This window comes from Ceratotherium simum, chromosome 17 (genome assembly GCF_057802395.1).
Source record: "Ceratotherium simum simum isolate JZ-2026a chromosome 17, ASM5780239v1, whole genome shotgun sequence".
In the NCBI taxonomy this organism is placed as follows: Eukaryota; Metazoa; Chordata; class Mammalia; order Perissodactyla; family Rhinocerotidae; genus Ceratotherium; species Ceratotherium simum.
The window spans coordinates 14,541,435-14,564,323 of record NC_141916.1 but is presented as its reverse complement, the minus strand read 5'-3'; the positions used below and the strand labels follow the sequence as shown (position 1 = coordinate 14,564,323).

Genomic DNA, 22,889 nt, shown 5'->3' with positions numbered 1-22,889 from the left:
TATCTCCTTTTTTTGAAGCAGAGAGAAAAGCTGGTGAACATTCCAGTCCTTACACTGCAATAAATAACTTTCTACCAAAGTTGCATCAATTCAAGGGAACTCACTCTTTAGTCAGGACAAGGAATATATATAAAGGGAAATTCCTTTCTCAAATTTTTGTATACTGTATACATCTTAAAATAAGGATAACGGGATAACCATGGATATTTAAGGAGCATAGAACCTTGTGTCATCTGGGACAGTATCAACAGTGGTTGTTTGTGATGGCCTCAGTTATTGTTATTCCTGTGAAATCTTTTTCAGGCTATTTCAGCATTGAGGTTTTGCTCATCCTCTGGGATGGATTCAACTGGGAGAGGAGTAATCATAGAGTCAATTATGGAGACATGAGTGCAGACTCCAGGGCTGCTGTCCATGAGGACAGCAGTAACTCAGATACAAACAGATAGTCTAATAATAGTCCAAATAGAAAAAATCCTCTTCTTCTCTGCTTATGTGTCTCTTTTGGGAATTTCTCTGGCCTTTATTTTCTTCATTGACAAAGAAAAGAGCTTTCTGATAATTATCACAGCACACATATTGATAGGCATAGAAAAATAGATTGAAAAGTTTGTATACAATGAGGAAAATTTTAGATAAGTGAATACTTTAAATTGTGTAGTAAATGACACTTGTGATGAATTAAAAAAGACAAAAATTCTCTCCAAATTATGGTTGACCTGTGTTTCTTGATGCAGACATATTTCACCATATGACACATACCCTTGAAATCACAAACTCAAAGCCAGGTAATGCCGTGCTAATTCTATAGTTTCCTTTATTTTAATGCTAAACAAATAGAAAATATAATGGAAGAAATAATAGCATTCAATAAAACTTTTAAAAAATTCTTAGCAAAGACATTTATAAGAGATCAAAACTTATATTCAAAAATTCCTTAAAAACTACTGTGTGACTAAAAGACTCCATTTCAATCAGAGACATAATAGCATATTTAATGAGCATAATATTACAGGGATGTCGTTTTTACCTCAATGTTTCCATTAGTTAATTTTAATCCTATTTTTAGAAAATCTCTCTTTTAATTAAAAATTATTACCCAAATTTCTCTAGAATTTTTTTGGTATATAGATAGCAAGAGGATATGGGGCCAGAGCTTCTGCTTATTATAATACAGTATTAGTAAAAGTTTGGTCAGTGTAGGTAGAGAAAATAGTTAAGGACTTTTAACAGGGAATTGTTCATTAAGATGCACTGAAGCCTATCAAATTTGGAAAGGCTGGAGGGACTTCTGGCTGACACTCTTGTAATCACGCTTAGAGCAACATAGGATTAATTCACAAAAAGGGCTACCATCGGAGGTATGATTTCAAAACACACCATAATTCAGACTCAGGGATCACATACAGAGAAAGCAAAAAATGTCACTACTTCCTCATTCATCCAAATAACTTCCCTAGGAAGCTGGAGACTCAACAATGCTGCAGAAAAAAGCCCACCTGTTTCCACAACCTTCCTAACTGGTAGAAAAGGTCAAAAGGAACAAAACGTTGATCCTCTTTCAAATTCTGAGTTTGTATGGGTATAATTGGTAGAACAAAATCTGAGTCAAGGACCCCAGTAGCAGGAGACATTTAACTTTCCAACATTTGTGACTAGAAAGCACATGGGTGGAGCTTGGATATCTAACCCATAAAATGTAGCAGAATCTAAAATGCTTTTTCTCATCCTTAAATTTCCCACAATAACATTAGTAATAACAACACATTACTGCTTATAAATATGTAAGAAATAGCTACTGACATTCACAATAGATGGGACATAAAAAACTCTCCACAAATTCAAAGGTTGAAATCATTCAGTGAATGTTCTTTGATCATGTCAACTTAATATGGAAATCAATAGCAATTAGATAACTGGAAAACTCTATGAGCATGAACATTGAAAATAAACACTTCCTAAAAATCCATGGATAATAAAGAAATCAAATTAAATTATAATAAATTATGATAAATCTACACTTCTGGGATGCAGAAGAAGAAAAAAGATGGATGTACAAAGCCGTATAGGTAAATAGTATAAAGGAGAAAAGCAGGAACATCAATAAATTAATCTATCTTAATTATGTGAAATACAAAACAAGTTGAAAACAAGTGAATAATAGAAATAGTTAAATAGAAAAAATGTAAACAATACTGAATAATCACATAGCTTAAAATTGATTCTTCAAAAGATTAGTAAGACTCTAGTAAGAAAGATTAGTAAAGCACTAGCCAACTTAACAAAGGCAAAACAGCAACATTAAATCACAAACATCAGAAATGAAAAATGGGATATCACAATAGATCCTACTGATATTAAAAAACAGAATGTAGTCAACTGTATTTTTACCAAATATTGATGATTTTTAGAATAAAATTATTCTAAATAGAACAAAATGATGTATAAAGAGAAATATAATTTTTAAAATATCTATTAAAGACATTAAATTTTTATTAATAATCTCCCGTGAAGAATGTTCCTTGCCTAGATGGCTTCACCAGTGTTTACTTCCAAATGTTTAAGAAAGAAATAAGACCATTGTTACATAAACTCTTTCAGGAATAGTCACAGAGGAAATACTTCCTGACTATATTCATGAGTCTGTCATCAGTCTCATATAGATATTAAAATAAAAAAGTACAGAAAATCTTATAAATTTAACTTCAAACATTCTAAGCAGAATATTAACAAACAAAATACTTCAATATATAAGGAATAATAAAATCTCACTGAAGTGTGTGTTTGTAATACATATGTAAATGTCATTAAATATTTAAAAAATAATGAATTTAAGATGTTTCCACATCTTCTCATGAAAGAATGACTACCACAGGATTTGCCTTCCATAACAAAAAACTAAACTCTGCAGAAAATATATGACCAACTATTTTCAGATATAGGACAAAAAGCAGTGAGTGAGTGCAATTACCGAGAAAAAGGAAACAAATCAAGAAGAAAAGACTTTAACCTCGAACACATAGCAATGGAAACAAATCAAACATAAGCATAGAGTTAAAAAGGAAAAAATGAACAGACATTCAGTGAGAAGTGAGAAAATATTAGAAATGTAATTGGAAGAAGAGGCACCAGAAAAATGTTAGAACCTATAATGGGCAAAATTTTTTTCAAATTTGATGACAAGTATAAACTCACAGATGCAAGAAAGTTCACAAAACCCAAGGATGATAAGCAGAAAGAAACCAAATGAAGGCACATTAGAATAAAATTTCTGAAAATGAGTCAAAAAGAGAACATTGGTGAAATCACTGAGGGAAAAGGAGACTTTGCATACAAGCAAATACAAGTTAGAGCTTAGATTTTTTTTATCAGAAACAATTCAAACAAGAAGACAACGGAACATCTTTAAAGTGCTTACAGATGGGGGGAGACCAAACAAAAATGGTATATGGAAGAAAATACACTTCAGAATTGAAGGCAAAATCAGGAAATTTTCAGATCAAGGAAAACTAAGAGAATACATTATGCCAAATAAACACAATAAGAAACGCCAAAGAAAGTTGTTTTAGCTAAAGGGAAATATTAGGATCTCTAGGAACGTTTTGAAATGCACAGAACGTGATTGTGAAAAATCTTGAAAAATTTCATCTAAGATTCTTTCCTTCTCAAAATATTAGTTGATGAATCCTTGTTTATTCTAGGGTAGTGGTCATTCAACTATAGCTGTGGCCCAAATCCAGTCATCCTCATTCATTGACCTATTGTCTCTGGTGCTCTCATTCAACAATGGCAGAACCGAGGATGTATGAAGAGAGGGATTTTTTTTCTCTTTCAATATGCTTCTTGAGATGTTTCTCTATTTGGTTCCAGCACCTAGTGGGCACTATGGTTCTCACCATGGCTCTCACTCTTGAAGAAACTCCTAGATTTCTAGGATTTTTTTTTGTCAGGAAGATCATCCCTGAGCTAACATCCATGCTAATCCTCCTCTTTTTGCTGAGGAAGACCGGCTCTTAGCTAACATCTAGTGACAATCCTCCTCCTTTTTTCCCCCCAAAGCCCCAGTAGATAGTTGTATGTCATAGTTGCACATCCTTCTAGTTGCTGTACGTGGCAGGAGGCTTCAGCATGGCCTGAGAAGCGATGCGTGGGTGCGCCGGGATCCCAACCAGCCGCCAGTAGCGGAGCGCACACTTAACCGCTAAGCCACGGGGCCAGCCCCTCTAGGATTTTTTAACACCACCTCTTCTTGTGCCTTGAAATCATAGAAAGAGGTATACTGCCTGCTCTTGCTAATCTCTATATTGCTTCAAAGCTTCCATTAACTGTTTAGCTTATTCTCTGCATTAATTTTCTTCTGACTAATACAAGCATGATGGATTTACCCTAGAAATAAGAAATGAGTTTCATCCAAACGTGGTTTTGTATCGTTTTGTTTTATAGGTTAGTTCCCATGTCCCCTAGAAAGACCTTCTAACTTTCTAAAGGTCTGGTAAGTTTACTAATTAACAGTTTATTCTGCCTCCTTTTTTTTTTGTTTTTTGTATTATGATGCAAAATACATTGCTGGTGAGACAGACTGTTAGTCCCTGGAGATTATCTTGCAGAGGAAATGCCCACACTCTGTTTTGCCTCCTCATGAGAGAATTTCTCTTAGATCTACTTGTTGATTTAATCAATGAAAAGTACAGTAAACTTGGAAAGAGAGAGAGAGAGAAGCTTCGATTTTTGCTAGTACTTGTTGTTCTTAACAATTTGAATCACGGTGTGAACAGTGAGAAAGTGCAATCCATGTTGCAGAAAAACTTCCTGTTAAACGAAGGTTTGCTTCTTTTCATAATTTTGTTTCTTCATGAATGTATTTGATTTCAAATATAGTGAGGGTTTACTAAGATAAGAAGCAGTATTCATTCTTGAGACTATGTCTTATATTTAATTTGTTTATTCTCAACATTCTTCTTTTAGATAACTCTAGTTACTTTTCTTTCTTTTTGTTTCAATTTTCCTATTGAAATCAGAAACTTGTTGATGTAAAATATGAATTTAAGGAGACTAGCATTTTTGTAGTCAATAGGCCCTACCAGAGGTTGTTTTGACCATTCCTATGCCTTCTAAAATCAGTCAGTCAACATTTCTGTTAACGTTTAATTTTTTCAAGAAAGTACATGTAACTGGACCAAATGGATTCTAATATACTTCCGTAGTCCCAACCAGCCTTAAAAGAATATCAAAAGTAATGAAATTATAGCATACAACAATAAAAATTATAGACATTATAAGAGACATTGTACAGTTTATATCACATATAATTTTATTTATTATAATTATATAATTTATACATCTACAAAATTATAAATTCATATAATTATAATATTTTAAAATACATTTTCATAGTATGTGAATTTTTGAATTTATCATTTGTCAGTTTTCTTTTATGTTATATGATAGATTATTGAATAGTAAACCATTCTGCTGCTCAATCTATTACTCTAAATCAGCCTCTTAATATCTTTTTTGTCTGTTTCTCCATTCATAAAATTAGAATAAAAATTAATTCTTGTCTCTACCTCACGCTTTTTATGTACAAACATTTTATAGTCATAACATAAGCCTAAATAAATATAATGTAAGCTTGTTTAAATAGATATTTCTCTTCCTTTTCATTTGCAGCTGTCTTTAAATTTTCCTGTGTGCCTTCTATCTTTCATATGCACAGATATTTGTATTTTTAATTAGATTTGTCTGTTTCTGACAAGACAGAAAAATCTCTGTCCAAGGCCTTAGAACTCTCCACTTGCATTCCAATCTGTCAAATCCAAAGGGAACAAAAGATGGAGGGAAGGAAGGAAGGATACAAGGAAGGAAGGAAGGAAGGAAAGAAAGAAGGGGGGGAAACATAAAAGTCTGGTTTTATTGTGTTCAGGAAATATAAATAAGTGTCACTTTTGTTTGTAGCAGACAAACTGTGCCACTAAGAGTGTATGTCTCCATAGGGACAAAAATAATGAAAGAAATAAGGAAGTGAGGTTAATGTGTACAAGGACGATGATTGTGTCAGGATCTGAAGTCTTTCTCCTAATATAAGAGAAACATACAATTTTTGTATATGTTTTTAGTAGATAAACTAATCATTAAAAAATGAAATGAGACCATCAATTGAACAGATTACCCTCAGAATAAAATCTTAAATGGATTATAATGTCTGTGAGAAATGACTTCCACTAAAGGAAGCAACTTCAATGGCTATAAATTGATATTAAAGAAATTAACCAAAAAACTAAGCTGCTGTTTGCAGACATTTTCCTAGACCTCCATTTCCCCAAAGCACACTTAGAGAGCACAACTGCATCATTTGCTAATAAGTGTATCCGAAAATGCTAGCCAATCTGATTGAACTCTTCACTAGGAAGGCTTTTTAAAAATGTTAATCCGTTCTTTATGGTCATCGGTGTTTTATAAAATATGGGGAATATAACGAAACAAAAGTTTTTCCATGCTAGTTCCTAGACATTTTTACTATTGGGAAGATAATTAAACAAAAATTTTTCCATGTTGGTTCCTAGATATTTTTACTAAAACAAGTATTCTGATCACTCATTTCTTTCATTTTTACCATCTCTCTGGTTCCACCTATGTGCAGCTATGAACAGTGAGCTTAATAGGAATTCCTCAGAGGTGACTGAGTTTATTCTGCTGGGGTTCAGAACCCCTCCAAAGCTACAGATCCTCTTATTCCTAGTGTTCTTGCTGCTCTACATGGTCACTGTGGTGGGAAATATCAGCATGGTAACTGTCATTAAGATGGACTCTAGACTTCAAATGTATATGTATTTCTTCCATAGGAACTTGTCCTATTTAGATCTCTGCTACTCCACAGTCATTGCTCCCAAGACTTTAGCCAACTTCTTGTCTAATGAAAAGAACATTTCTTACAATGGCTGTGCAGCCCAATTGTGCTTCTTTGCCCTGTTTGTCACAACTGAAGGCTTTCTCCTGGCTGTCATGGCATTTGATCGATTCTGGGCCATTTGCTCCCCTCTCCTTTACCCTGTGCACATGTCCCAGAAAGTCTGTGTTCGATTGGTAACTGGATCCTATGTCTGTGGATGCATCAACTCCACGATACAAACAGGTTTCACCTTCAGTTTGCATTTATGTGGAGAAAATAGATTGGACCACTTTTTCTGTGATGTCCCAGCCCTGGTCAAGATATCGTGTGCTGACACCTTTGTGAATGATATTGTACTGTTTATTCTCTCTGCTCTCATCATCATCACCATCACATTCTGGTTTCCTATGCTTCTATCCTCTCCACTGTCCTGAAGATCCCCTCAACCCATGGCAGGAGTAAGACCTTCTCCACCTGTGGCTCCCACATAGCAGTGGTGTGTTTATTCTACGGGACTGTGTTCTTCATGTATGCCCAACCTGGGGCTATCTCCTCACCAGAGCAAAGCAAGATGGTAGCTGTGCTCTACACACTTATAACACCAATGCTAAACCCTCTAATATATAGTCTGAGAAACAGAGATGTGAAAGATGCTGTGAAAAGAATATTACACAGGAGATGATATTATTATATCAATTATATTATTATATCAATTGTATCAAATTTATTATATCTATATGTATATATGGCAACAAATATTTTTCTACATTTTCCAAAGTAATATTTCTAATAATATAGTTATATGCATCATTATGTTATTTTCCCAGAATATATGAAAACATATATGTTTTGAACTTATGATGTGGTAATAATATTTTCATTTCAATTTTTCCTTGGTTAAGATGTAAATATTAAGAGCTGTTATTGTATGCTAATTAAAATTATATTATATTTGTGCGCACAATTCTTTAACTTTTTATTCTACAAAACAGGTAAATTGATATTTGATTGGAAAAGATAACAGTCCCATCGTATAGGTGGCAAAATGTAATGGTAATGGTCATATAGAACACTTTTGAGTAAAGGTCCTATTCTTTCCCAAAGGTACAGATTTATATTCTGAGGAGTAGCATCTTTACATTTACTACTCCTATGAAAAGGGGGCCCACAGTATGTTATTGGAGAAGCAATTTTTCACGTGGAGAAGTTGTGTGTTAATAACATTCTACTGATTTGTATTTCCCCATTTTCTTTTTTTTTTTTTTTTTTTTGGTGAGAAGGATCAGCCCTGAGCTAACATCCGTGCTAATCCTCCTCTTTTTGCTGAGGAAGACCGGCTCTGAGCTAACATCTATTGCCAATCTCCTCCTTTTTTCCCCCAAAGCCCCAGTAGATAGTTGTATGTCATAGTTGCACATCCTTCTAGTTGCTGTATGTGGGACACGGTTTCAGCATGGCCGGAGAAGTGGTGGTTGGTGCGCGCCCGGGATCCGAACCCGGGCCGCCAGCAGCGGAGCGCGCGCACTTAACCGCTGAGCCACGGGGCCGACCCCTCCCCATTTTCTTTAATGTAAAATGATACACTTTATATTAGTAAAAGCTGATACATAAAGAACAAGTACTATATGCCATGCAGCATTTTTATCACCATTTTCAAAAGAGGAAATTGGTGTGGAGAGACTAAGTAACTTGGTGTATCTGAAACTCAACACCATTATGGCCACAGAACTTTTATTATCCAAATATATAGTTCAAAGTATATGGAATATTCTGAAAATGTGATCTCACAACCTAGAAACAATCATTTCTGAAGGGAGGTATAGATATGGCGCCAGTCCTGGAACTACAGCAAATCTGAGCCATTGTCCTGCCATTATTTGTGCAAATATTATTCTGTGTTTCTATTTAATTTTAACATTTTAATCAATTTTTGGTGTAGAGTAGTATAACATTTGTATATAATTTTATTTATTGGTCTTGTCTCTTTTAGTTTAGTACATATACTTACCCACTCAAAATCAGATAAATGTTTTAATGTTATTTTATAAATATGTTATTGTAAAATTTTAGTTGGTATAAAAGTGTTTTTTCTATGATGTGGACTGAAGTCCTTACTCAAGTTCTTTTCCATCAATTAGTCAATTTTTCTAACATTTAAAAAAATCACTCTTCCACAGGAAGCCTTTGCACAACTCTTTCTTCTCTACTCTGAGTTTTCAACTGTTTTCCTCACTCGTAGCACAATTTCTTTTTTTTTATTTTGAGGGTATAATGCACAGTTTCCTTCAGAAAAAAAAGGAAAGAAGGAACAAAAAAAAAATGAGAGGAAGTGAAAGTTTTTGCCCTACTTTCTCTGTTTTTCTTTCCTTTCTTTGATATATGACTACTAAATAAGAATTCAGGAACCTAATTGAGCCAAATGTATTAGTGGGAGTAGGTCATTTGTTTTAATAATGTAGAGAGGTGGTTTGTCACTGTTCTGACACTCATCCACAAGGGTCAGACCAGAAAGACAGTTCTTTTACTTTTCTTCCTCTTTCACATGGGTGGTATACCGCCTCACTCAGGCAAGGTTTTTTTTTTTTCTTAACTGGCATTAATAATTGAATTTAGGCAGAAGGGGAAGGACTTCCCAGACGTCTTGGCTTCCCCAAATGCTCTAGTTTAATTTGACTCCAATTCTGGCTATTTAATAAAAGTGATAATTTGTTTCCAATTTTCTCCTGTTACTTGAGGCAAATAAGTCCTACAGATAATTCTTGATAGGATACATAGCCATGCTATAGCAGGAACAGGAAATTACTGGTCTTCTAGTAAAATATTAATCACTATGACCCAAGTTGCCCCAAATTCCTAAAAAATAATAATTTCTTTTGGTTTATGAAATTTTTTGTTGTGATCATATGGTACATTTGATACATACTAGATTGTATTTCAAGTTTTTTGCTTTGTTCCATCAATCTGTTTGCTTATTGTTATGATGGTATTGCATACTTGTTGCACAATAGGATTGCATGCCTGATAGGGCTGCATCTGTTTCAAAAAAATCTCAGCTGATATTACTTGTTAATTCAGTGACTTCAGGATTATTTTGCATTTAAAAATAATTTCTATTTGTTTTTAGCAGAATATCATCATCTGGCAAGTAATTGATCTGTTTACAATACACATTTGTGAGAACAAGGCTAAGCATATTGCTTCTGATATCAGACAGCCTGGGTTTAAGTCCTTGTGCTACCGCTGATCACAGATTTGAGAAGTCCTTGAGCGGTTTTAAGGTTGAAGGGATATTGTCAGTTTACCTAGTTCATTCAACAGGTGAGAGGATTACATAAAATTCTATAACCCAAGCTTTTAGCACCAGAAAGTCTTCAATTAAGGGTAGTTTCTGCTATTATTATTATTACCATCATCATCATCATCATCTCTTTTTTTATGTTTTAACAATGCTGTGGAGTTTCTATATGTGAGAGCCACACTTTTTTTAGTTAACATATTTCTATACATTTTATATATTATTTGCTATTTTGACAAAAATCTTTATTAGCTTGTATTTTCTAATGGATAATTCTAGGACTCAGAGAACCTAAAGTTACTATGTATTTATTTCATATGAATTCAGCTTACTAAACTTTTGTTCAATTGTTAGTTTCACAATTAAATATTAGCTTTAAAGGCTACTTACCAAAGAGTCAATTTTTGAAAAGTTTCCATCAGTACTTTCTTACAGTGTTGATATTAATTAAAAATACTGTCTATATATGTCAGGTGCTGTGTAAAGTTCACAGGCACTGCTTTACTCCTCAAATCAAACTTATGGTAAAGACAACATTATATATACTAAACGTATAGTTTAAATTAATATATTTTACAAGTATAGAAATTGTGTCTTAGAAGAATTAAGTAAAGTGCTAATTTCACATAGCCAGTAACAAGCAAGGCCAGGACTGGAACACAGAACTTTCTGACTCCAAAGCCCATAGAGGGAAAGATTATGTGGCAGTGGCTCAGAGAAACTTTTGTCATATATAGGTTTTAAGCTTATAAAGATATTTATTAATTCAAATTAATAATTTTATTCAAATCTCTCTAACTTCATTAACTTTCGCTTCTTTGGTATGTCACAAGCAGCATGTCTTCAAGAATGTGTTAAATGTGTTAAATTATTGTTTTTGTCACTTTGGTCTTTTTCTCTGTTTCAATAATTTCTTATTTATTGTATATTATAATATACACTAATTAGTTACATATTTTATTCATATAGATGCATTTCTTTGTTATACTTATAAGTGCGTTATCCTGAATTCTACTTTATTTAAATCAATATGGCACTTGGCTTATCTTTAAATTTTATCTGGTATATCTTATTTTTAATTTTTTTATATGGCATTTTATATGTGTTACTTTTTAAAACTCAAACACCTCCCCCCACACATATACACAATAGAGACAAGTTATTCTTAAATGAGAGGGATCTATCTCATTTACGTTAATTGTAATAATCTATTTTTAATATCTCTGTTCTTTCTGTATTTCTTTGTTTTGTATTTTACTATTAAGAAAATAATTATCCTGTTGTTTTCATCTTTGAGAAATATAAGTCTAAATTATATTGCATCACTTGTGTTTAAGCATAGGAATTTACTCTCCCTTTATGTCTGTTTACACTCTTGCATTAATAATATAATTTTCTTAAATATTTTATGTACATACATTTAGAACCACAGAAGACAGTACTATAATTTTTGCTTCACCCATCCAACATAGTTTAGAAAACTCAAGGGAAGGAAAGTTTATTGCATTTACCCATAAGGTGGTATATAATCCATAACATACATTATTATCCATTGATTTTCAAGTTTTATATGTAGTCTCTTTCAGTTGTGACTTTTTATAACTCAAGTTTCCCTTCTCCCAAGAGAAATGTAATTCTCTTAAAATGAGGGTAGTATATGTCATTTATACTATTGCTATAATCTGTTATTTTTCTTCACTTATGTCATTTTTAATGTTTTCTTGTTCTATATATGTTCCTTTCTAAAGGTTGTTTTGAGAAAATAATATTTCTGCCGTTTTCATCTTTGAGAAGTATAAGCCCATGTTACATCATTTGTGTCCATGTTTAGCAACTATGTCACATTTTTACCTTTCAACTTGTAAGATTCAACAAAGTATTATGACATCTTAATGAATTGCAGGTCTTTTGAGCTTTGTAAAATTGTAGATATATTTCAGTTGTTCTTATACTATAAACAAATGATGTGGAATGTAAGAGCATTTTTTTCAGAAAATATTATTGTATCATTTAACAGATAAGAAATAGGTCATTCTAGTTTTATAGATATTTAGAAATATATATTTGAGTCTTGTCAAGGGCTTAGAGTCTTTTTTTGACCGATTTCAAACATTTCCTTTCCTTTAAACATGTTAAAATTAGTAAGAAAAAGTTTATAAAACACGAGCAAACAGATTAAAAAATAACTAGAATTGTATGATCCAGGTAAAGATGTACAGAACTGCTCAGGATTCCTGGAAGGTTCTGGCTTCAGAAACAAACGCAAGCTGCCAGCTTAAATATCATCTTCAGCTAAAGACAAAGGAGGGTTTAGTGGTTTGGGACTTAAAGGGCAGGAAGGCAATTCACATGGAGATGGAAAGCAAATGTTTGGTAAACAGAACTTTGGTAAGAATGAGCTTAGCAAGGACTCTCACAGTCTACTGATACCCAGAGTTATCTATGGTGATGGCCGGTCCTCCAGATAAGCCTTTTATCTTAAATTGTTTTAGGCAGGTAGGGGGAAGGTTAAAGTATTTTTCAGTCTTTTGTTCTTAAAAATAATTGTCAAAGAGACATATTTTGAGGTGGCCAATTCTGATCCCCCACAGTGTGTTTGTGTGTGATACCTATAGATCAGAGGGAAGAAGGAGAGAAGGAGAGGGGAGAGCGAGAGCAAGAGCGACAGAGACAGAGAGATAGAGAGAGAGAGATGCTTTCTTTTGTTGCTGTTGTTGATTTAGGGAGGAGAGTGAAACTGGTTCTTAGTACTTCATCTTGACCAGAATCAGAAGTCTATCTCCTTTAGTTTTCAAGTCAAATTAAACTTCTTTTCCAATCTGCCTGACTAGTATGAAGGCAGTTATTTTAGTTAGATTTTTAAATTTTTTTGAATTATCAATTTAACTAGGAACTTCCATAGTTATGATCAATATCTTATGCCCGTTGTTTCTTGTTGAACTTTGAAGAGTTATTGATGACAACTAAACCTACATTTCCTATGGATAAAACTTTTCTAAAGTGGCCTGCAAAGTCTGTATGATGTTCAAAGAAGAACGTTATTTATTTCCATTACTTTTTTTTTTGAATAATAGTCTCACTCTCTGAAAGCCAAAATCTTTTAGGGATATCACTTTGATTCTTAGGATAGCTTTCCTTAGTTCTCAGCATTTTCTATTCCATCTTCAAGAATCCTATTTGAGTCTATGTCATAAATGATTTGGGTGTTTATCATTCATAGACCAGGGACAATTCTTTTTTTGTATAAGAACAATCCCTTATTCTTTCTAGGAATCACTACAGCAAGAGTTGGTCATGTATCTTTTCTTACATTTGAAAATCTAAAGTCTGATCACCTCTGTGTTTTAGCCCAGGAGTCGCAGGTCGTTTTACATAAAAGGTGTTGTTAATCCTCTTTTCCGGACAGTGCAGCTGCACTGTTTATCTCTGGTGGACTCCACTCTGCTACTCTTACACTTTTGAAAGACAGTTGCCTTCATGCCTCAAAAACAACTTAGTTTCTTCAAGGCAGCTGAGGCAACTTTTGAACATTTCCATGACTATAGGAAAGAAATAGAATATAAAACTTATATCTTCACGAGATATCATGTTATAGACCTCCAACCTTATAGATGATTGGGCTTTGCTCTGCTTTTTTAAAAATTTACTTTGCTGCAAAAGATTACACATTTCCCCTTTCATGGACAGGCTCTTTTATCTTTTTTTTCCTTGTTATTGAGTATTCTTAGTGTTTATATCTTTGCTACTCTTGCTATTTGAATTGTAGCTTAGTTTTTCGTAGTATATTGAGATATAGTAATACTGTAAGCTTATATATGTAGTGCTGCGCTTTCCATACATTAACTTATTTAATCGACACAGCAACTCCATGAGAAGATACTATCGTTATCTCCAGCTTATAGCTGAAGAATATATATGATTGGAAAACGAAAAAAAATAACAGAGATTGTGAAAAGTATATGTGCAAATAAGAAATTTAAATATGTTTGATACTCTGTGTTGGGAAAAGATTATAAGTGCTGGTAGAATTGAGTATATAAACATTCAAAGATTAATAGATTTACATGAAAAGTCAAAATGAGAACAGTTTGAGACAATGAAGATATACTATGCAAGAATACTCATGTAACTGCAAATCAGTTTAGTAGGAGTGCTACAGAATTTTAAAGTAGTTCATAGCTATTATAAGCTATTTTATAAAATATGCTTTTTTTTTTTTTTTTTGGTGAGGAAGATCAGACCTGAGCTAACATCCGTTGCCAATCTTCCTCTTTGCTGAGGAAGATTAACCTGAGCTAACATCTGTACCCATCTTCCTCTTTTTTGTCTATGAGATGCCACCACAGCATGGCCGATGAGCAGTGCGTAGGTCTCTGTCTGGAATCTGAGCCTGCGAACCCCAGGCTGCTGAAGTGGAGTGTGCAAACATAACCACTACACCACTGGACTGTTCCCAAAATAGCTTTCTTCACTAACAACAGGTTTATAAAAGAAACAATAAAATAAACATGATACTAATTACACACAAGTTATTGTGATATTAGTGGACTGAGTGATGCGTATTAAAAGATACTTGGCAAATTTGAAGGGTAAAAAACATCAAATATACTCTTTGTTTTCATTGTCCAATTATTCTTGACTTAGTAGGTGTATCATTTGTCATTTTTTTTCTTAATAATTTTAGGTTAGGAATTGTTTTAGAGTTTGATATAAATCATGAAACTTTGTCATACAAATGCCCAAAATTTTATTTAGTATTATTGGACTTTCATAAAATCTCAGAAGCTTCTTCAAATTTCCCTGGCCAAGACCTCATATTATATATAAAATAATACTCTATACTTTTATGTCATTCGTTAAAAGTCTTTTGGAACCCAAGATAGAACTAGATGCGTAAAGTGGAAATGTAAAGAAACTAAAGGAATGCCTCAGCAGTGGGGTGAGCCTCATTCATATAAGCAGCATTCCAAGATCACCATTACTATAGTCTAACTAGTTTTAGTATCCAGTGGCATCAAAAAATCAAGAAATGGGTTATATTTATTACATATTTGTGTTGAATAAAGACAGAAATCCCTGGAAGTGACGTTTGTAAACCAATGAAATGAAGGGTTAAGAGTATTCTTTTAGAAGAGTCTTTATAATTAATAATGACTTTGATGTCTTTGAGTGAGAAAGTTTCTATTCTGCCAGGAAGCAATAAGAACACCTAGTTCACTGGTCCTCAAACTTCTACATAGAAACTGACTTCGTTAGAGTCAGTTGGGAATCTTAAAGAACAAATGAATATTCCCCACACTCATCTCACTAATAGACATTTTTCAGTATTTAAATTAATTAAGAATGATGTATAATCTAGGAATCAGTATTAAAAGAAAAGCTAGACAAAACCTCCCAGATGATTCTGAGGAATGGGGAAGTTGGGCAAAAATGACCTAATTGACCTCCAAGGCCCTCATTACTGCTCAAAAAGACCATACGTGTATATATGTTTTTCTAATTTATTTGCTTGATTTTAAGAATAACTATATATATAATATATGTAGTTATTATATATATTACATGGCTAAATCATATATGCATATATATGGCTAAATCAAAGAACTTATACCTTATGGCAGATAACATATAGGAGGAATTTTCAATTCTGTCTTTGTATAATATAAAGAGTAAGATATTTCTTGAGGTTCAAACTGAAGAACCAGTCTAAGATTCTCTTTTGCTTCTAAGGAGTACAAATGAGGTATATGAGACTTAGAAATAAATAGATCCACTAACCGAGTGTACTCAAATTGTTGGATAAATCTAATATATGTGAAACACGTTTGCAATTATCTATACTTTACTGAAAGCTTTCTTTAAAGAACAATCAGCTGTTAAAATTCTTCAGTGAATAATTTTCTGGAATCTTCTGGATCTTGAGTAAGGTACAGTAGTCCCCCCTTACCCATGGTTTCAGTTTCCATGGTTTTAGTCACCCGTGGTCATCCACAATCCAAAAATATTAAATGGAAGATCCAGAAATAAACAATCCATAAGTTTTAAGTTGTACACTGTTCCGAGTAGTGTGATGAAATCTCGTGTCCGTCTAGCCCAGGCTATGAATCATCCCTTTGGCTGGCATATCTATGCTGTATATGCCACCTGCCTATTAGTTACTTATTAGCCATCTCATTTATCAAATTGACTGTTATAGTATCGTTGTGCTTGTGTTCAAGTCACCCTTATTTTATTTAATAATGGCCCCAAAGCAGAAGAGTAGTGATGTTGGCAGTTCAGATAAGTCAAAGAGAAGCTGTAACGTGCTTCCTTTAAGTGAAAAGGTGAACGTTCTTCCATTAAGTGAAAAGTTGAAAGAAAAAGATTATATGCTGAGGTTGCTAAGATCTATGGTAAGAACGAATCTTCTATCTGTAAAATTGTGAAGAAGGAAAAAACAATTTGTGCTGGTTTTGCTGTTGCACCTCAAATATGTATGTATAGGAGAAAACATAGTGTATATAGGATTCTGTACTATCACAGTTTCAAGCATCCACTGGGGGTCTTGTAACATATCCCTGCAGATAAGGGGGGACTACTGTACCTTGTTTTTAAAAATTATATCATTTTCTGAAGATAATTTTCTTAATTAAGCAAAAATTTCTTTTTTTCTGTTCAATGTCTCATATATCCATTATTTATTGAGCACTTTTTATTTCCCAGGTGCTACATATTTCATTTAAGTTATATACATTGCTCACTTTAGTCCTTACAATAGTAACTCTGTTTGGTAGATGTTTTAAAACATATTTTGATGATGAGAAAACTGAGGCTCATGGAATTTGAACAGTTTGCCCAATATTAGCTAGCCAGTGAGTGGCAAGGTATGGATTAAGCCTCCAATTTATGCGAATTAAAAGGCCAAAGTTTTAACTAATAAGATATTTTGACTTCACAATAAAATAGTAACAGAAGCTAAATCAGTTTCACTTCTTCTGACTCTATTGTACTTTTAATTTTATGAAAATTTCTGAATAAAAATATGACTTCAGATATGACATTAAGTTCCTTGAAGGGAAAGATTTTTTGTTGTTGTTCGGAAATTAAACATAGTAATGGAAACACAGAATTAAAATATTTTTTTTCCACTTGGATTCAATTTTTCATATATCTTAAAAATTATTAATATTTTGTCTGTATACCTGTCTAGTGTTTGACATTAAGACTGATAGTTATTTAAAAAAAGCAAAGAGCAAAACCTATGTAATACAGATTTTTTTTGCCCTTTTTATTTGCATTAATGTCTTTAGTTTAATTAACAACATGTACAAAGAAAAACCACTTCTTGTTGGGGAAGTTAGTCTTGTCCTTCACCATAATGCTTCTATATCAACAGGACAACATGCATCTAAAATGTTAAAACTAGACAGTAAAAGGAAGATGTGCTGGTGTTTGGCTGCCAACAAGGGAGCAGAGCTACTAGCAATCAGAGATTTGCTGTTCTGAAGTAGGAGGTGGAGGTTGAACAGTGCATGGCTAGTTTAGGAGCTAAGAGTTCGATTTATCATTTCAGATGACTTAAAGACTGAGACTTCATTCTACCTCATGAAACTGTAATCCCATGATTCCTAATGTCTTTTAAATAGCAGAATGTTTTAAGACAGCCAAATTAACTGCATGTTGTGGTGGGAAAAGGAATTGTTCTATATTTTTACCCAATTTCCCATTCCTAAGGCAAAAATAATTTTTTTAGGTGCTTGTTTGCTTGTTGAATTTGGTTAACATTTATTGTGCTTTTAAGATGTTCTGTTAACTGTAAATATTGCTTTTCATACTCAGTTTCACCTTATCCTCACAACAATTGTATAAGTAGGTATTATTAGTATCTTCCATTTGACATAAGGGGACTACAAGGCATTGAAAGTGTTGGTAATCTTAGATTCTCATAGACTGAAAGAGGTAAAATTTGGATTCAGTCCATCTGATTCGAAAGCTCTAAACAAAGGCATAAAATGACTGATGGTCTCACTGTCGCAAACATCCTTTGCCTATTTACATTTCTTATATCATAGTGACACTAAATATATTAGAAAATATTTTATGCAATATATTTAGTAACTGGGACTTCTGAATGTAAAGCTATTCTGTCAGATATGTTGCCAAGAAAACTTCACTTTCTTTTAGCATTTTTTCTCTTACTGGAAACTTCAAGAACCAAAAGTTGGCAAGGCTTTCCACAGGCTTCATGATCGTCATTCGCTTTCTCAGATAGGTCTCAGTTATGTAGAGTGAGCTGATAAGAATTACTCAGAGGTGACTGAGATTTTTCTGCTGCGGTTCAGAATGTCTCCAGAAGTACAGATTCTCTTATTCTTACTCTTCTTGCTTATCTGCGGGATCATGGTTGTGGGAAATATCAGCATGTTAGTTGTCATTAAAATAGCCTCCAGACTCCAAATACCTATGTATTTCTTTCTATTTTATTGTGGGATATTTGACATATAAAATTATATTAGTTTTAGGTGTACAACACAGTGATTTCATGTTTGTATATACTGTGAAATGGTCAGAACAGTAAGTTAGTTACCATCTGTCACCACACAAAGTTACAAAAATGTTTTTTCCTGTTCTGAGAACTTTTAAGATTTGGTCTCTTAGCAACTTTCAAATATACAATACAATATTAACTATATTTGACATGCTTTACATTACATTCCCATGGCTAATTTATTTTATAATTGGAAGTTTGTATCTCTTGAACCCCTTCACTCATTTTCATTTTTCCTTCCGCACAACCCCAAGCCCACCAATCTGTTTTCTGTATCTATTAGTCCTGCTTGTTTTTTAGATTCCACATATAAGTGAAATCATATGGTATTTGTCTTTCTCTGTCTTACTTATTTCACTTAGCATAATACCCTATGGTCCATCCATGTTGTCACAAATGGCAAGATTTCATTTTTTTTTTATGGCTAGGTAGTATTCCATTGTATATATATTCCACATTTTCTTTATCTACCCATCCATCGATGGATGCTTAGGTTGTTTCCATGTCTTGACTATTGTAAATAATGCTGCAAAGAACATGGTGTACATGTTTTTTTGAGACTTTTCCTGAGGTAGGCACTTACCATTATGAACTTCCCTCTTAGAACTGCTTTTGCTTCATCACATAGATTTTGTTATGTTGTGTTTCTGTTTTCGTTTGTCTTGAGGTATTTTTTTTATTTCTTCATTGACTCATTCATTGTTAAGCAGCATGTGTTTAATTTCCACATATTTGTGATTTTTCCAGTTTCCTTCTTGTAGTTGATTTCTAGTTTTATACCATTGTGCTTGGAAAAGATGCTTGGTATGACTTCAATCTTAAGTTTATTGAGACTTATTTTGTGGCCTAACATATGATCTATCCTGGAGAATGTTCCACATGCACTTGAGAAGAATGTGTATTCTGCTGCTTTTGGATGGACTGTTCTCTATGTATCTATTAAGTCCGTCTGGTCTAATGTATCATTTAGGGCAGATGTTTTCTTGTTGACTTTCTGCCTTCATGGTCTGTGCACTGATGTAATTGCTTTTTCAATCTGTTCTGTTTTTTTGTGGAGAATTTAGTCCCTTTACATTTAAAGTAATTATTATAGTATGTACTTACTGCCATTTTAATTTTTTCCTGGCTATTTTGTAGTTCTTCTCTATTTCTTTCTTCTTCTCTTGCTCTCTTCCCTTATGGTTTGATGTCTTTCTCTAGTGTTATTGTTAGATTCCTTTCTCATTATCTTTTGTGTATCTACTGTAGGTTTTTGCTTTGTGGTTACCATGTGGCTCACATATGACAACCTATATATTTATATAACAGTCTATTTTAAGTTGCTAGCAAGTTAAGTTTGAATACATTCTAAAACTCTACATTTTTACTCTCCCCTCATGTTTCATGTTTTTGATATCACATTTACAACTTCCATTTTGTGTATCCTTTAACTAGTCATTATAGTCGTTTTTACTACTTTTGTCTTTTAACCTTTAACTACTTTTATACTTGACTACTTTCACTATATATTTACCTTTACCAGTGAGATTTTTATTTTCGTAGAGTTTCTTTTTTCTAATTGGTGCCATTTCTTTTCAGCTTAAAGAAGTTCCCTTAATATTTCTTATAGGGCCAGTAGTGGTGTTGAACTAAGTTAGCTTTTGTTTGTTTGGAAAACTGTTTATCTCTCATTCATTTCTGAGTGATACTCTTGCTGGGTCGATTATTCTTGGTTGGAAGTTTTTTCCTTTCAGCACTTTGAATATATTGTGCCAGTTCCTTCTATCCTGCAAAGTGTCTGCTTAAGAATCTGCTTATGGTCTTATGGGGGTTCTCTTGTATGTAACAAGTTGTTTTTCTCTTGTTGCTTTTAAGATTCTCTCTTTACCTCCAACTTTTGACACTTTAATTTGTCTTGGTGTGGCCGTCTTTGGGTTCCTCTTATTTGGGATGCTTTGGCCTTCTTGGATCTGGACGTCTGTTTTCTTCCCCAGGTTAGGGAAATTTTCAGCGGTTATTTCTTCAAATAAGTTTTCTGCCCCTTTCTCTCTCTCTTCTCCTTCTGCAACCCCTATAATGTGAAAGTTGTTCTGCTTGATGTTGTCTTATAGGTCCCTTAAGCTATCTTCTCCTTTTAAAATTCTTTTTTTGCTTCTCTGTTTGGATGAATTCCACTCCCCTATCTTCCAGGTCACTGATCTTTTCTTTTGCTTCATCTAATCTGCTGTTGAACCCCTCTAGTGTATTTTTCAGTTCACTTATTGTATTCTTTAGCTCTGCAACTTCTGTTTGGTACTTTCTTATATTTTCAGTCTCTTTGTTGAAGTTCTCACTGTGTTCTTCCATTCTTCTCTTGAGTTCAGCTAGCATCTTTATGACAATTTTTTTGACCTTTTTTATCAGGTAAATTAGTTATCTCTTTTTTATTAAGGATTTTCTGGGGTTTTATCTTCTTCATTTGGAAAACAACTAAAATAAGGAAAAAAATTTAAAAAATTAGGAATCTGTATGTATCTACTCAAACTATAAGAAATGTTAGCAACTGACAGATAAGTAAGGACATCAGGATGTTACTTTGAGCGGGAGGACACAGGTATGAGATGAGAGGGAATCACATAGTTAATGTCCATATGTGATCTGAAATTGATAGTGTAGCATGAAACAAGGATTACTATTGATTCCTTTCTCTACACTTGAAATCCAAATGTATTAAAATTACAATGTAGTATCACTCTGTGTGTGTTTAATGACTTTCCCCAGAATCCAACCCAATATCTTATTAATATTTTTGCTTCTGCCTTTTTGTTTGCATTTTGTTTTCTCTTTCACCTTTATAACCCTCCTTACTTTCAGTGTTTATTCAAATCTCAAATTATCTTCTTCCCACCTGGTTTGTTTTTTACATTTGCTTATATTGGTCAGTTTCTTGCCAGATTCTTTTTTTTCTTTTTTCACCTTATAGATTTTCTCTTAGTAGATTTTTCTTTAGTTAGTAGTCTGTTCACATTTAGAAATGAAGACATAAAATACTGATTTAGTTTGCATTTCCTGATGACTATTGACATATGTGTTTATTGGAAATTTGTATATTTACTTTGGTTCAGTGTACATTCATTTTTTTGGTCAAATTTCATTGTATTTGTCACTTTGGACTTATTGAGATTTAAACATTCTGGATGATGTTCTTAAGAAAGATATGTAATCTGCAAATATTTTATCAAACATGTAGTTTGCCTTTTGATGATCTTAACGGTGTCTTTCAAAAATTAAAAATTTCTTAATTTTACTAAAGTCCACATAATCATTTTTCTTTATTGATTTTTCTATGATGTTTTATCTAAGAAATTCTTGCCAAATCAAAGTCACAAGCATTTTCTAGTAGATTTCCAAGATTTTTATAATTTTAGGTTTTGCATTTATTCCTATGATGCATTTTGAGTTAATTTTTATATTTGGTGAGGGGTATGAATTAATCTCATATTTTACATATGAATATCCCATTTTTACAGCATTTTTGTTGAATATTTCTTTTTTCCACAGAATTGCTTTTATGTCTTTGCTGAAAGCAATTGGCCATATAGGTAATGGTCTATTTCTGGACTCTCTCTTTCTTTGGTCTATTTTGATATCTTGATGTCAATTCTACATTGTTTTGATTACTGTAGCTTTTTAATAGCCTTAGATTCAGGACTTAGAATATTAAAATTAATGAGGCTTCCAACTTTGTTCTTCTTTTTCAAAGTTATTTTGGCTATCCTACTTCCTTCACATGTCTAGGAAAATTGAGGATAATCTTGTCAATTTCTACAAAAAATCGTTCTTGAGATTTTGATTTGCATTAATCTGAATCTATCTATCAATTTGGGTACAACTAATCTCTGAACAATATTGAGTCTTCCCATTAATTAATCTAATATATCCTCCATTTATTTAGGTCTTCTGTAATTTCTTTCAACAATGTTTCTGGTTTTTAGTGGGCTTACACAGTTGCCCAATTTATCACTAAATATTTAATATGCTGTATGTTATTAAAAATGGTATGTTTTTAGTAGAACACAGTATTATTCAAACTCCTCCAGAATATAGAAGTAGAATAATATATCCCAACTCATTATGAGGCCAATATACTTTGATAGCCTGTCCATCTCTCATGAACACAGATACAAAAATTCTTAATAAAATGTTAGAAAATCAAATCC

General features: G+C 33.0%; 2 protein-coding genes across 2 annotated transcripts in view; one reads left to right on the top strand and one right to left on the bottom strand.

Moving 5' to 3' along the window:
- Nucleotides 1-22,889, bottom strand: part of LACRT (lacritin) — a 618,678-nt gene that overhangs the window by 489,663 nt on the left and 106,126 nt on the right. The window lies entirely within an intron of this gene.
- Nucleotides 6,643-7,571, top strand: LOC101402791 (olfactory receptor 9S13-like). Its single transcript, XM_014786774.2, is given in 2 exon segments — nucleotides 6,643-7,282; nucleotides 7,285-7,571. Coding segments are annotated over 2 exon segments (927 nt in total).